This window comes from Rattus norvegicus, chromosome 8 (genome assembly GCF_021556685.1).
Source record: "Rattus norvegicus strain SHRSP/BbbUtx chromosome 8, alternate assembly SHRSP_T2T, whole genome shotgun sequence".
Taxonomy (NCBI): Eukaryota; Metazoa; Chordata; class Mammalia; order Rodentia; family Muridae; genus Rattus; species Rattus norvegicus.
Genome location: NC_141541.1, coordinates 104417262 through 104430342, shown reverse-complemented (window position 1 = coordinate 104430342; position 13081 = coordinate 104417262). Strand labels below are relative to the sequence as shown.

The 13081-nt window shown below is 41.7% G+C and overlaps 1 protein-coding gene across 15 annotated transcripts in view; it reads right to left on the bottom strand.

Annotated features, from left to right (window-relative positions):
• Positions 1 to 473: 473 nt before the first annotated feature.
• Xrn1 (5'-3' exoribonuclease 1) overlaps positions 474 to 13081 on the bottom strand; it is a 108694-nt gene continuing 96086 nt past the window's right edge. For 12 of the 15 annotated variants that reach the window (XM_087561249.1, XM_087561250.1, XM_087561241.1 and 9 more), the window contains 5 exons: positions 12060 to 12226; positions 10049 to 10162; positions 9548 to 9650; positions 6181 to 6341; positions 474 to 5631 (listed from right to left, as the gene is read on the bottom strand). In XM_087561249.1, the coding sequence (XP_087417375.1) occupies positions 5335 to 5631; positions 6181 to 6341; positions 9548 to 9650; positions 10049 to 10162; positions 12060 to 12226 (842 nt within the window). In that variant the 3' untranslated portion in view covers positions 474 to 5334. 15 annotated transcript variants of the gene reach the window in all.

Below are 13081 nucleotides of genomic sequence, written 5' to 3'. Positions count from 1 at the left end.
TCCTCCATGCAATGATTCTTTTTTACTTTTCTGAAGTTACTCCTGGTTATAGACTGAAGACTTAGAGATAGGAGCATCAGATGAGAGAGAATGTGAGACTTTAGTCTTTCTGGGTCTTCTCTCCATCCATCATTTACCCAGACAGATCCTGGGGAAGGGTGTCTTTCTCCTTTCGTTAGGGGGTGCAGAGTCCCAAGCAAGACATCACATGACCTGCCAGTGACAGTGACTTAACACAGTAATGGAGCAGCAGACTGAAAAACAAAAGGACATCCAGGTGGTGCATGGTGGCACAGGCCTGTAACACTAGTGTACACGGGTCTGAGACAGGAATCTCATGTTCTGAAATCAGCATGGGAAATGAGGCTCTGACTCAAGAAAAACTCCATCCTGGCCTCAAGCAGAGAGGGGTTGAGCGAAAGCTGACACTTGTACTTCGTGTTAACGCACACAACAGCAAAGAAGCAGCCCCGTGCCGTCATTTCATCTTTAATCAAAATCACAGCGCACGCATTTGACACATACAGATGTCCAGACCGTCAGTAACTTTTGAATGTCAAAATCCCTTTTCATAACATTTTGAGGCAATTTCGTGCTATGAATTTACAAATGTACAACATAAAAATACATTTGGAGTCCATTCCATGTAAGTTTAAAAACTTTAAATGCAATAGACAGACAATGTAAAGATATTTAAAATAAAAATTACAAAATGAGCGCAAGAAAGTCTTCCCTTTGGAATATTTAATAAAATACTGCTCTAAGATCTAATGAGAAATTCCAGTTACTTACAAAATAGTTACATGACAAGAAATCAAGGAAGGTATGTATGAAATCACACTATTTAAATGAAGCAAAAGTTAAAAACTTTGATACACAGCACACCACCGATTACTCAGTGTCAAGTGAAAACACTAAAAGTAATTTGTGCAGCAAAAGAAAATGTAAGATACTTTAGGCCAAGAAATAAAAGCCAAAAAACAAAGTCCAGCTGGGCAGTGGTGGCATGAGCCTTTAATCCCAACACTTGGGAGGCAGAGGCAGGAGGATCTCTGTGAGTTTGAGGCCAGCCTGGTCTACAGAGTGAGTTTCAGGACAACCATGGCTACACAGAAAAACCTGCTTTGAAAAGCAAAACAAAAATCCAATACACACACAGATACACATATACATACACAGCTATAACTGTAAAGGAAAGGCAGGATTAATAGAGCTTAAAGCACACTAGGCCTGGGACCATACTCTGTAAGTTCAAAAGTCAGGACTGAAGGGCTATGTAGCAAGAGAGAGCCGAGGGACCAAGAGTTATAAGGACTTCCAGCAGGCTTTGGAGCAAATTCTCACCCCCATCACCTTGAGAGCAACAGAACAGGAACTCAGTTTCTAATCCCTAAGCAGCTATGCAGACCATTACCTTCTGCAGAAATCAGCAGTAATGGGCCAACTGGTGGCGGAGTTCTCCTCTACAGGTTGCGCTATGCCGAGATGGAATCTGGAAAGCTGGCTCCCTCACCAGGTGCACCTGAGACCAATCGCTGCAGAGCAGGGAGTTTTCACCCAAAGACACACAGATTCTCCACATTCTTGATGCTTCAACTACTTTTCTCCTATCCTCTCTCAAAAGGGAGGACATGTGCTGTGTGAACTATGACGGTGTGTGATGGTTAAAACCAGGATCTGCTTCTGCTTCTCCCTGTTGCTCTAGAGCCAGTGCCTGCCCGACTCACTCCAGCTGTCTCTTACTGTGCCCTGGCAGAGAGTGAGGACGCCTGATAGAGATATGAATTAAGTCAGTCTGAAAAACACTAAAAACTTAAGCTTTATTTTCTTCTAGCAAAGGGAGTGCCTGCAAAAAAGACCACTTTGTTGAAAACAAGAACACCCCAACATAAAACACACACAGAGCTGCAGTTTGAGCCCTGTCACTATTTCTAAAAAATAATTATTTTTTTTTGTGACAGATTTTTAAAAATCGATACAGAGTGCCTTTCATAGTAATTTCTAACAGATTCTCTTCTATAGTAAAAGAGAAATCTGGAAGGAAGATGTTACAAAGAACACTTATTTGAGAAGAACTGTGCAAGAGCTGCCTTCTGTGGAGTTCTGCCATGAAAGGTGGAAACTACTAGGAAAAATATTTACTGATTCAAAAAGAACAGATATGTAAACAGGGGGCAAGTAAAATGACATTGTAGTTTCTTTCCTTGAGAAAGTACATCGAAGTCTGCAAATCTCACCTATTTCCTCCTCTTCGCCTCCTCCCCTGAGAACCAGGGATGTAGAACTGTCTAGACACAAAGTGAGCATGAGATCATAGGTACGGCAACGAAATACAAGAAGAGAGGCAGCAACATCTTAATTCTGCTCACACGGGAGGAGGAAAATACCCTCAGACTTCATTACTGACTGCTTTAAAAAGTAAAAAGAATCCTTTTTCAAACAGGGTCTCTATAGCCCAGGTTTGCCTTGAATTCACAGTCCTCCTGCTATATACAGCTTCCAGAGTGCTGGAACTGGGAGACCCGCACTACCATGTCCAGAGAAGGAAAACCTTAAATTTAAACTGTGGTTCAGAGGAAATAATGTTTTGATACAACCGAGGTTTTGATATTTAAGCCTTTAGTCTATGAAGTGCTTAGGTCAATTTGCACTGACCAGGTAATGTACAAAATTGTGAAAGGGAACCATGGCTGAAAGGACCCATCTTCAAATGAACTTAATTTGCTTAACAAAGAAAGACTTGTTGAACAGAGATATTTACAATAATTTCCAGTGAGGAGAGGAAGGCTTAATCAAATAACTTTTCTAGTTACATGGAACAGACAATCTGGGGAACTGTTCCCTCCATGACTACAGTCCACCATTATTTCCAAAGGTTCTTAGATTCAACAGCCAACAGAACATATTTTAAAAGCTTGAGGGTAGTTTCAGACTGACTCATCTCAATGGTTACCACAGCCCAAGTATGTTTCAGAGATGTGCTCCACCCCTCCAAACACGTGTCAAGAGATACGGCGTCCTCACAGCCATCCTGCTGCTGAGGCAGCCTTGGCCTTTCACATCTTCCAGAGGCTGCACCCTTCACAGACATCAGGCCTGTGTTTGGGATAGGACACTGAGGGGAAGGGAACAGAAGTTGGCCACCGCCCCTATCTGCAAGTATGGAATCTTCTCTTTTCTTTGCAAGCTCGACCCTTAGAATTTGTGTTTTATTTTTAAAAGGAAGGTCAAATATTTTTACTGACTTTCCATGTAGACTTACTAGATTGATGTGCTCAAATTTTAGGGAAATATCCTCATAGGTTCAATGGCATTGTGTTTACTACAATTTCTCATGGACTTTTCAGAGAGACTCTTCCTCTGTGTTCTACAGGGGACATGGCTGTACACCACGGTGGACTCGTCCCTCAGGAGTGAGTGAATATACAGTGAATGCAAGTGAGGTGACAAATATCTCACCCTTCAGAGTCCTCAGAAGGAGTTACCATAGCACTGTCATAACTGAACTTCCCGTGTCTGCCGTGGATGCCTCCCCTGAAAACAGAGTTTGTGAAGCAACAAAGACAAGCACTGAGAAGGACCTGTGCCTACCCACAGTGCCCCACTGCCTGTGAACTTCTACTGACAGAAAACCAAGTTACAGAAATTCCCATGACCCTCGAAAATAGAGACGATGACCACTTACCTCTTACCCTAAAGGCACTACTAGTACACGTGTCCTGCATCATCTAGAGAAGCACTGAAACCAGCAGAGAAAGGAATTCAACACAGCGTTTTAAAACACAGTAAGACTATCTTAGACTCATGGCAGAGTTTTCAATGACCTAAAGTAAATCACACACAATAGGCAGCTCCATATAAAGACTGGCTCCTACTTTTTAAAAAGTATGATCATTTTACTCTTTTAAAAATATAAGCATATCACAAAACTAAAAGATAAATATATGTTATATACAAATGCACGCCCTGATGTCCTTGAGAAAATTTCAAAAATTCTAAATCATTTCAACAGTGTGAAAAACACACGTCCATGATGACATGCAGAGACAAAATGTGGCATCTCCGAGCAGTTCACAGGTGCTAAAATGCACAGCCAGAATGGGACAGGCAGTAGATAATGTCCACACAAAAAAGACATCTTGGAATTTTTAAAAAGTTTACATTTTTACCAGTCCCAGGAAGCTCTACACATAGATGCACAATTGGTTTTCACATATGTGAAGTAAGCAGAGAAAAGCCACACGAGGGGTGTGGGGATGCACGGCTGGGATCTCAGAATGTGGAGGGTTGCCATGAGCACCAGGCCAGCCAGGACTACACAGCAAGACCCAGTCTCTAAGGAGAAAATCAACAAAACAAATATAACCCAAGAAGCCTGAAAAAGAACAGTGATTAATGTCCTGTACTGTACTCTATTTAAAGACTGATTTATAATCACTGTACCCTGTAGATTTTGAAACTTAATTTTATTTATTTTATAATGCTTTTATTCCTCAAAGGTTACAAATTCTGAATGCTGGTTCTTGAATAGTCTAAAAAATTCGTTATTTTTCAACTCTAGATTGCTATTCCTAGTTTGAAGCAGTCAGACAAATGCTCTGGAGTCTTCTGAAGTTGCTTTGGTACAAGAGTTAGAACAAAGCAGCAGAGCTCCACAGCCAGCTCCATGGCGGCGTGTGCTGGCTCTGCAGCATCTGAGGGCCTGACTGTGGCCTCAGACTGCCCTGAACAGAGTACTCTCCAGTCATGTAGCTCCATCATTACAAACAAATAAAACCCACATTAGGAAATTACGAGGCCTAATTCATGCTGCATTTAGTTATCCCTCAATAATAGTGTAAAAAAGCTTGTTATCAGGTCAATGACTAGTTTATCGTCCAAGGACCCCATGTGGAAGCCAATGGTTGGAGTGGTACATCTTAGCGCTTAGCCCACTCATAGTCACTGTAGGTTTTGGGTTTTGAAGCAAGGTCTCAGGCCGGCCAGGAACTCAGTATGTAGGCCCTGGCTAACCCTGAATACATGGCAATCCTTCTGTCTCAGCCTCTCAAGCACGATGTTCATAGGTTATTACCACTTTGATATTTATTTTAATACAAGATTTAATTTTCTCTTTTTTACAGCTTTATTGAGGTATCACTGATGTACAACAAATTGCACATATTTAAAGTGCACAATTTGATATATAGTCTTAAATAGCATGAAAAGTGCCTAATAACTTAAAAATAAAAAATATCAAATCTAACATCCTAAAATAGTACATTTTTGATACATAGATATCAATTTATCAAAAGGTAGATGGAGATAAAAGAAATAAATTCCCAGGTACCAAATTTATTCAGAAGGTTTAGAAACACTAAAGTTGACAGCCAATTTTCTTGATTTCCTTCTTGAGGAGCTTGGAGCTGACCTCTGGTGGGACACAACATGGCCTTGGGATGCAGTTTCAACGTGAGAAGACACAGGCTGGGTAGCCTGAGAGGACGCTGAAGACGCTGGTGAACCTTCTTGTGGAGTCATTCTGGTGGCTTCAGAAGACCCTGGCTTGTTAGTCTGAAGTGGTGTGGCTTGAGAACTCTGGGCCTCCTTATTCTCAAAATTCTTTTTGTTTGCAACTCTTTTTTTTGTAACCTTTGAGGAATAAAAGCATTATTAACTAATAAATCTAGCAATCTAGACACACATACAGAGCTTGTGTCAGAAAATACCATAAACTAGGCCATGGATACTTGCTAATCACTGCTGATTTTGATGTCCACTTACTAATAGCAACACGGTATTTCTTATAGGGGCTAAAGAGATAGCTCGGGGGGTCCAAAATTGGGTCCCAGTACCCACGTCTGCTGGCCTGTAACTCTGCTTCAGGAGATCCAGCACCTCTGGCTTTCCGGAGCACCTCAACTTGGTGAACATAGCCTCCCTCCCTGGACATAATTAAACCAAAATAAATCTTTAAAAATATTTGTACTTGCTACACTATTACTTATTAGAATATAAATTCAGACCAGAGAGACCAGCCTAGTTCATACACACAATATTTCTAGTCAGTATTGGTAAATACTAACTAAAGTTTTTATCAGCAGTTTTGTTCTGAATAAAAAAAAAAAAAAAAGAAAAAGAAAAGAAAAGAAAAAAAAAGCAACACTGCTAAGAAACTATACTTTTCTTTCCAGCCCTCACCTGCAGAGGTATGAACTGATTGTGCACTCCACCTGGCATTCCTCCAGCCAAGGGCATGGTCGCAGGATATGAAGGATAGTGGTAGGCATTCCCAGGAACTGGCACTGGTGGTCTCCATGGCACTGAGCCAAAGAGATGAGACGATGAAGGCATCATATTAGCTGTAAAATACCAATATCCAGAGAGTTAAGGCTCCTTTCTGCCAGCCCCTTGTAGGTTCTCTACCTCAGGTGGCAACCGTAACAGCTCTTGCGTGCTCTATCCACCAGCCCTGGGCTTCTTTCTTAGAACCATGAACTCTACAGAAATGCGGTCATCCTGATGTTGACCTGCAGAGGACAGTGACACCCATGCTGACATGGCCTTTAGGAATGGTTGTGATTATGGGAGTTGGAGGGAGCTGGACTTGGCTATGGAATCACTTCGGTTCCTTCAGAAGACCCTGGCTCGCTAGTCTCAAGTGCTGTGGATTAAGAAGAACTCTGGCCTACCTTATTCTCAAAATCCTATTTGTTTGTTTCATAGCCACATACATGTACTTGAAGTGACGCCTTAAGAAAGGTCTGGGAGCAAAGACAGATCACAAGGCTCTCACCTTATTGAATGCTAAGTAGTTTCCAGAGTGAGCATAGCATATAATAAGCCCCAAAGTTCAAAATTTGTAATGTAATCACTTTAATTGTACAGGTAATTTCTTTCTCTATTCTAGTATTGTAATTCAAGGACATTTTTGGGGGAGCTCTTGGAAGCACACTGAACTGCTGATTCCTTAAACTCTTTGTCTCTCTGAGCTACTTGAATGCAGACCCCTTGTCAGTGTGACTAAAATCCAGTAAGCCAGACTCTTGAGATCTCAGAAATCTTTATATGGAGACCAGAAGACAATTTGTGGGGCTCAGTTCTTTTCGTCCACAATGTGGGGCATAGGATTTAACTCAGGCTGTCAGGCTTTGCAGCAAATGCCTTTACTTCCTGAGCCATGTCTCTGGTCCTGGTATTTTGAATTTCAAAGCAATACATTTTTCTTTCTTATAATTTTGTTCCTTTTAAGTCTAGAGACACATATCCTTTAATTCTAAGAAATCTTAAGTTTCCTTCTCCCTTCTTTCCTTTAACTCATTATTTCTCTGGAGTTGCCAATAATAAGGGTTGTTGATCTGTGCACAATATTAATTTTTTGTTATTTCTTATTTTCTAGTTTTTACCATCCTTTGACCATTTTAAATCAACAACTGTGATAGTTTAAATGAGAAATATCATCCTAGGCGCAGGTATTTGAATACAGTGCCCTGATGGTGGTGCTGTTTGTGAAACTTATGACATCTTTAGCAGACAGTCTTGTTGAGGAAGATGCCCCTGGGAACTGGCTTTGAGTTTATAGTCTCACCCCACTTCCTGTTTTCTCTCTCTGCTCTGCGTTTGCATTCCTGACCTCTCATGTTGGCTTTCTGCTTCAGTCATCTGTTACCATGCCTCTGCTTCCATTATGGATCCCTCCTGTGGTATGTTATCTCAGCAACAGAAAAGTAACTGGTACAGAAATTGGTACCAGGAGTGGGATGTTGCTGTGAAGAACCTGGCTGTGCTGTACTTTGGAGAATGTGGAGGACTGTTCAAGTTTAGATTAGAAAAGTGGCTGAGTGTCATTACCAGAGCTTAATGGGCCGTTGTAGAAGATAGCAGTGAAGAGAGCGATGCAGAAGATAGAGGCCTGCCTCATGTTTGAGAGGGAGTACAGACAGTGTGTGAGTTTTGTAAACAGTCTCATTGTTTTCTGCCCATGTCTTGAGAATTGACATGAGGCTAAGTGAAAAGACCAATTTCTCTGGCCGAAGAACTTTAAGACCACAGAGTCTATGTTATGACTCTTATTGATAAGGTGCACCCAGCTCTACAATAACAAAGAGCAAGTGGGACAGAAAGAAATGGAAACATGCAGTCCGGAGATGGCGTATGCTAAAAGAGGCTGTAATGGTTAAGGAGATTAGCACCATCAAGGAGAGACCTGCTCTGCCCTGGAACAATGGGAAAAGTGCCATAGGAGAACATCCTACCTAGCTAAACCTCCACCTTGTAGAACAGTCCCGAAGGGCAGCTTGTTTCTAGAAAGCAATTGCTGTAGCTCAGGACAGCTGCACTAAAGTGCTGGAAGGAGTATGGGTCTGCTCCTTGGGCATGGAAGATGCAAGAGTAGGCGAGCCCCAGAGGCCAGACAATGCATGGCGGGGGTGGGGGGTCCCTGACCCTGTAAGGAGCCTGTGAGAGGCCATCATGTATAGCTGTGGTAATGAAGTCTGAGTTCTGGTGGAGACTCCATGATGTTAGAAATCACAGTCGTGGGATTGGGGATTTAGCTCAGCGGTGGAGCACTTGCCTAGCAAGCGCAAGGCCCTGGGTTCGGTCCCCAGCTCCGAAAAAAAGAAAAAAGAAAAAAAAAAAAAAAAAAAAAAGAAATCACAGTCGTGAGACATTTGCCAAGGAACACTGCACACATGGAGTAGAACCAGTTTGAGAGAGAACGCTGCAGGCAGTCAAGCTGGAGTCATCAGACCTGGACATGGAGCTACATGATTCTGTGTTTGTCCTGAGTTTTGATTTACTCTGGTTCAGTATTTCTCACTATGTCCTCCAACTGTTTCATTCACTGCCAGTGCCATTCAGCTCCATCCTTCCTTCTCTCTCTGTTTTTCTTTGAGACAAGGTTTATGTGTAGCCCTAGCTGTCCTGGAACTCACTCTGTTGATCAGGCTGGCCTCAAACTCAGAGAACTGCCTGCCTCTGCCTTGTGAGTGCTGGGATTAAAGGCGAACACCACCAGTATTGGCTGCTTTCAAACTTCTAGTTTGCTGATGCTTCTTTTATCTATTTATGCTCAAGAGGTTTCGTTTTAAAATTTCTTATTATTTAACAGAGTTTGGGTGAGAAGAAAAGGTAACTACAAGTTGTAAAGTTTTTTGATTTTTAAAGATAGTTCTTTAACTCGGTAGAGTGGGTATACTTTAATCTTAGCACTCAGAAGATTGAGTGAGGTAGAAACTAGAAATTCAAAACTAATCTGGGTTACATAAGGACACTGCCTTAAAAAAAAAAAAAATCAAATCCCAAACCACAAAAACGGTACATGTCGATGTATGCATACACACAGTAAATGTAATTTAGCTCCTCCCAAAACACCAACAAAATGTGGTTCTTGGTTTTTTTTTCTTTTTTCTTTTTTTCAGAGCTGGGGACCGAACCCAGGGCCTTGCGCTTGCTAGGCAAGTGCTCTAACACTGAGCTAAATCCCCAACCCCCAAAATGTGGTTCTTAAAAGAATTTAGAGAAATAAGAACTGAGGGATAAATACTTAGAAAAGCAAACACCTTACCAGTAGGTTGGGGAAAGACAGGCGGGACAGCTCCAGGTGGTACCGCAGGAGGATAATTTGTAAATATTGGTGGAGGCAAAGGAAAATTCACACCCAAGGAGCCCTATGGAGTATTTAAAAGTAGTGAGACAAAACAACAAGACTTTTCTTTCTGTAGAGACTAATTAAAAGTCTAATAGGCAGACTGGAGGGAGAGCTCAGTGGTTAAGAGCACTTGCTACTCTAAGAGGATAGAAGTTTGATTCTCGGCATGCAGGTAGGGCAGCTCACAATTCCTAGAACTCCAAATCCAGGGGATCTGGCTTCCTTCTTCTGGTCTCTGTATGCACACCCTCGCATACACACACACACACACCACACACACACACACACACACACACACACACATACACACAGACACACACACACACAGAGACACGCGCGCGCGCACACACACACACACACACACACACACGCACCAATTTTAAACTTTTAGACTTAGAGCTCATGAATGACTCTTACCAGCTGTTGTAAAGCAAACAGTGCGGCTCTTTCCTTGGCCTCACTCTCAGAGTGGCACTGAGGCCCATGCACCAGCAAGCCATTAGACAACTTCACCTGACAAACTGTCATTGTCTAAAAAAGAAAATATAGATTTCCATAAGATTATCTGTCTAGGAGCTGAAGTTCCGCTCTTAAGCCTGGGACTAACATCAGGATAATCTCATCTAAGTTTTTTTTTTTTTTCCGGAGCTGGGGACCGAACCCAGGGCCTTGCGCTTGCTAGGCAAGCGCTCTACCACTGAACTAAATCCCCAACCCCTCTCATCTAAGTTTTAAATTTCCAGGAAAAATTTTAGAATTGTGCCTTATCTTTCTTTCCTTAAAAAACAAAAAGCCAAACCAAACAACAACAAGATCAAGGTCTCTCTATGTAGTCCCATAGTGCTGTAACTTTCTATGTAGAACAGGCTGGCCTCAAACTCAGAGTTTGCCTCTGATCCCAAACTGCCCCCCACCCCCTAAAAACCATGTAACATTAAATTTACCATCTTAACAATTTTTCAAGAATACAATTCAGTGGTATTACACATATTAATAATGTGTATATGTGTTACTATCATCTATATCCAGAAATCTTTTTATTTTATAAACCTAATTCTAAGCTGGGCAGTGGTGGTGCATGCCTTTAATCCCAGCAGAGGCAGGCGGATCTCTGAGTTTGAGGCCAGCCTGGTCTACAGGGTGAATTCTAGGACAGTCAAAACTACACAAGGAAAACCTGTTTCACACCCCCCCCCCAAACCAAAGCAAACCAAACCAAAAACCAATCAAACCCCCAAAACCAACCAATCAATCAAGAAAAAAGGAAACCCTAATTCTACACTCATCAGTTAACAATTCCCTCCCCCATTCAAGCCAGGGAAACCACTATTTAGGTATGTCAGACATGTGGTTTGCTTCACTAAGTATGATGTCTATTGGTCACTCACATGGCAGTGCATTACAATGTCCTTTTTTAAAGTTGAGTAAGACCCACAGTTTGAGCTATATCAAACTTTGCTTATTAACTATACCTTAATGTAGACTTCTTTCAAAAAAATGTTTGTGATGTAGACATCTATGCTTCATCTTCTACAAACCAGACCATTATGAATGTAAAACTTTCTTCAGATGTAGTTTTATTTTTTTTTCCCAGACAGGGTTTCTCTGTGTAGCCCTGGTGGTGCTGGAACTCTATAGACCAGGATGGCCTTGAAGTCAGAGATCTGCCTGCCTCTGCCTTCAGTGCTAGATTAAAGAAGTGCACACCACTGTCCTGTAAGACTCAGTTCTCTTTTGGATATATATTGAGAAATACAGGAATTGCTGTAGCACATTATAATTCTATTCAAAAAACAGTGTTTGGAGATAGGCTCTTTTAGACAATTCTTTACTTTGGTGCGTGTGTTTTGTCTGCTTATATGTCTGTGCATCATGTGGGGAGAAGAACAGACAGAGAGCACTCTCAACCACCGAGCTATCTCTCCAGCGCCTGGAGACAAGCTCTTGATTATGTAGCCAGACTGCTGTCAGCCTCCAGCGTTGGATGATAGATATGTATCGTGATGTCTGGCTATATTACCTTTTTGCATTAGGAATGTAAATAAAAATATCCAATAACAAAAAAAAATAGTAAGAATAAATAAATAAAAAAAATAGGAAGAAAGAAATGCCCATTTAATGGTTTTGTTCACTTCTGATCAGGTGGTTCTGTCACTGAGCTCATCTATTCTGTTGTTATGTATGGGCCTCTACATGTGAGGCCTTGATTCAAATCCTAGTGCTGTTGAAAAACAGCAACAACTTCCCAAAGCACAAACAAAACCACAACTGTAGGTACACCCACACAAACGCAAAAAAAAAACAAACCCACCCCCCCCCAAAAAACAACCTCCACACCATTGTACTTTTCCTCTAACTAAAGATTTCCAGTTAATTATGCTCAGTTAAAATTTATATTTGTGTAGACATCAAATGCAGTATACTCTACCTGTGTTGTCCGCAGAAAGGAGAAATCCGGTTGTGGCATTCCAACAAGGGAACAAATTCGAGAGAGTTCAGTAACTGGTGTGGACACAGGAGGCATGTGGCCTGGCCAGCACACACTGTCCACACTCTGGTATTCATTAGTACTGTGAGGCTGGCTCACATGGCTTGCTATCAAGAAAGCAAAGGGGATGTCCACATTAATGAACCAACGTCCTGTCCAGCCGTGCTGGTGTCAGTCAGAATGTCCCCTCAGCTCATACATTTGAATGTTTAGTCACCAGGGAGTGAACTGTTTGAGAGGATTAGAAAGGTTAGGAGGGGTGGCCTTGTTGAAGGAAAAATGTCTCTGGAGGTGGGTTTCAGAAGCTCAGGACAGGCTCAGTCTCTGTCAGCCACTGTCAGAGCCATGTGTGGGACCGTGAGGATTAGGGACTAAACCTCTGAAACTGTTAGGCAAGCTCACAACTATTTATAAGAGTTGCCACGGTCATGGAGGTCTCTTCGCAGCAATAGAACAGTGACCAAGCCAGCAGGTATTACAGTTTTATAGGAGATAAAAAAAGCAAACTACTAAATGGTTAAAACACAACAGGTCGGGCAAGGTGGTTTATAACTGTAAACCTCAACCAGAGCTAGTCTGAAATACAAAATAAGATTCTGTCTCCAAAAACCAAGAGAAAAAGTTAAGAAATAATTACCAAGACATAAATGTAGATGGCTACAGTTTATAAATGATAATTACCAAGATAAATATTTTAAAACTGGGTATAATGGAGCACACCTGAACAAAAGTGAACTCCAATGAAGAATTAATCCACCCCCCCCCTTTTTGAGACAAGTTCTCTCACTATGTATGACCTAGAGTTTATTATGTAGACCATGATGCCCTCAAACTCACAGAGATCTATCTGACTATTTCCAGAGTTCTGTGATATAGGGGTGTGCTACCATATCTACCTGCTTCTTCCTACCTCCTCTCCCCCTCACTCCCCCACATGGAAAGGTTTAATGAGAGAAGAATAG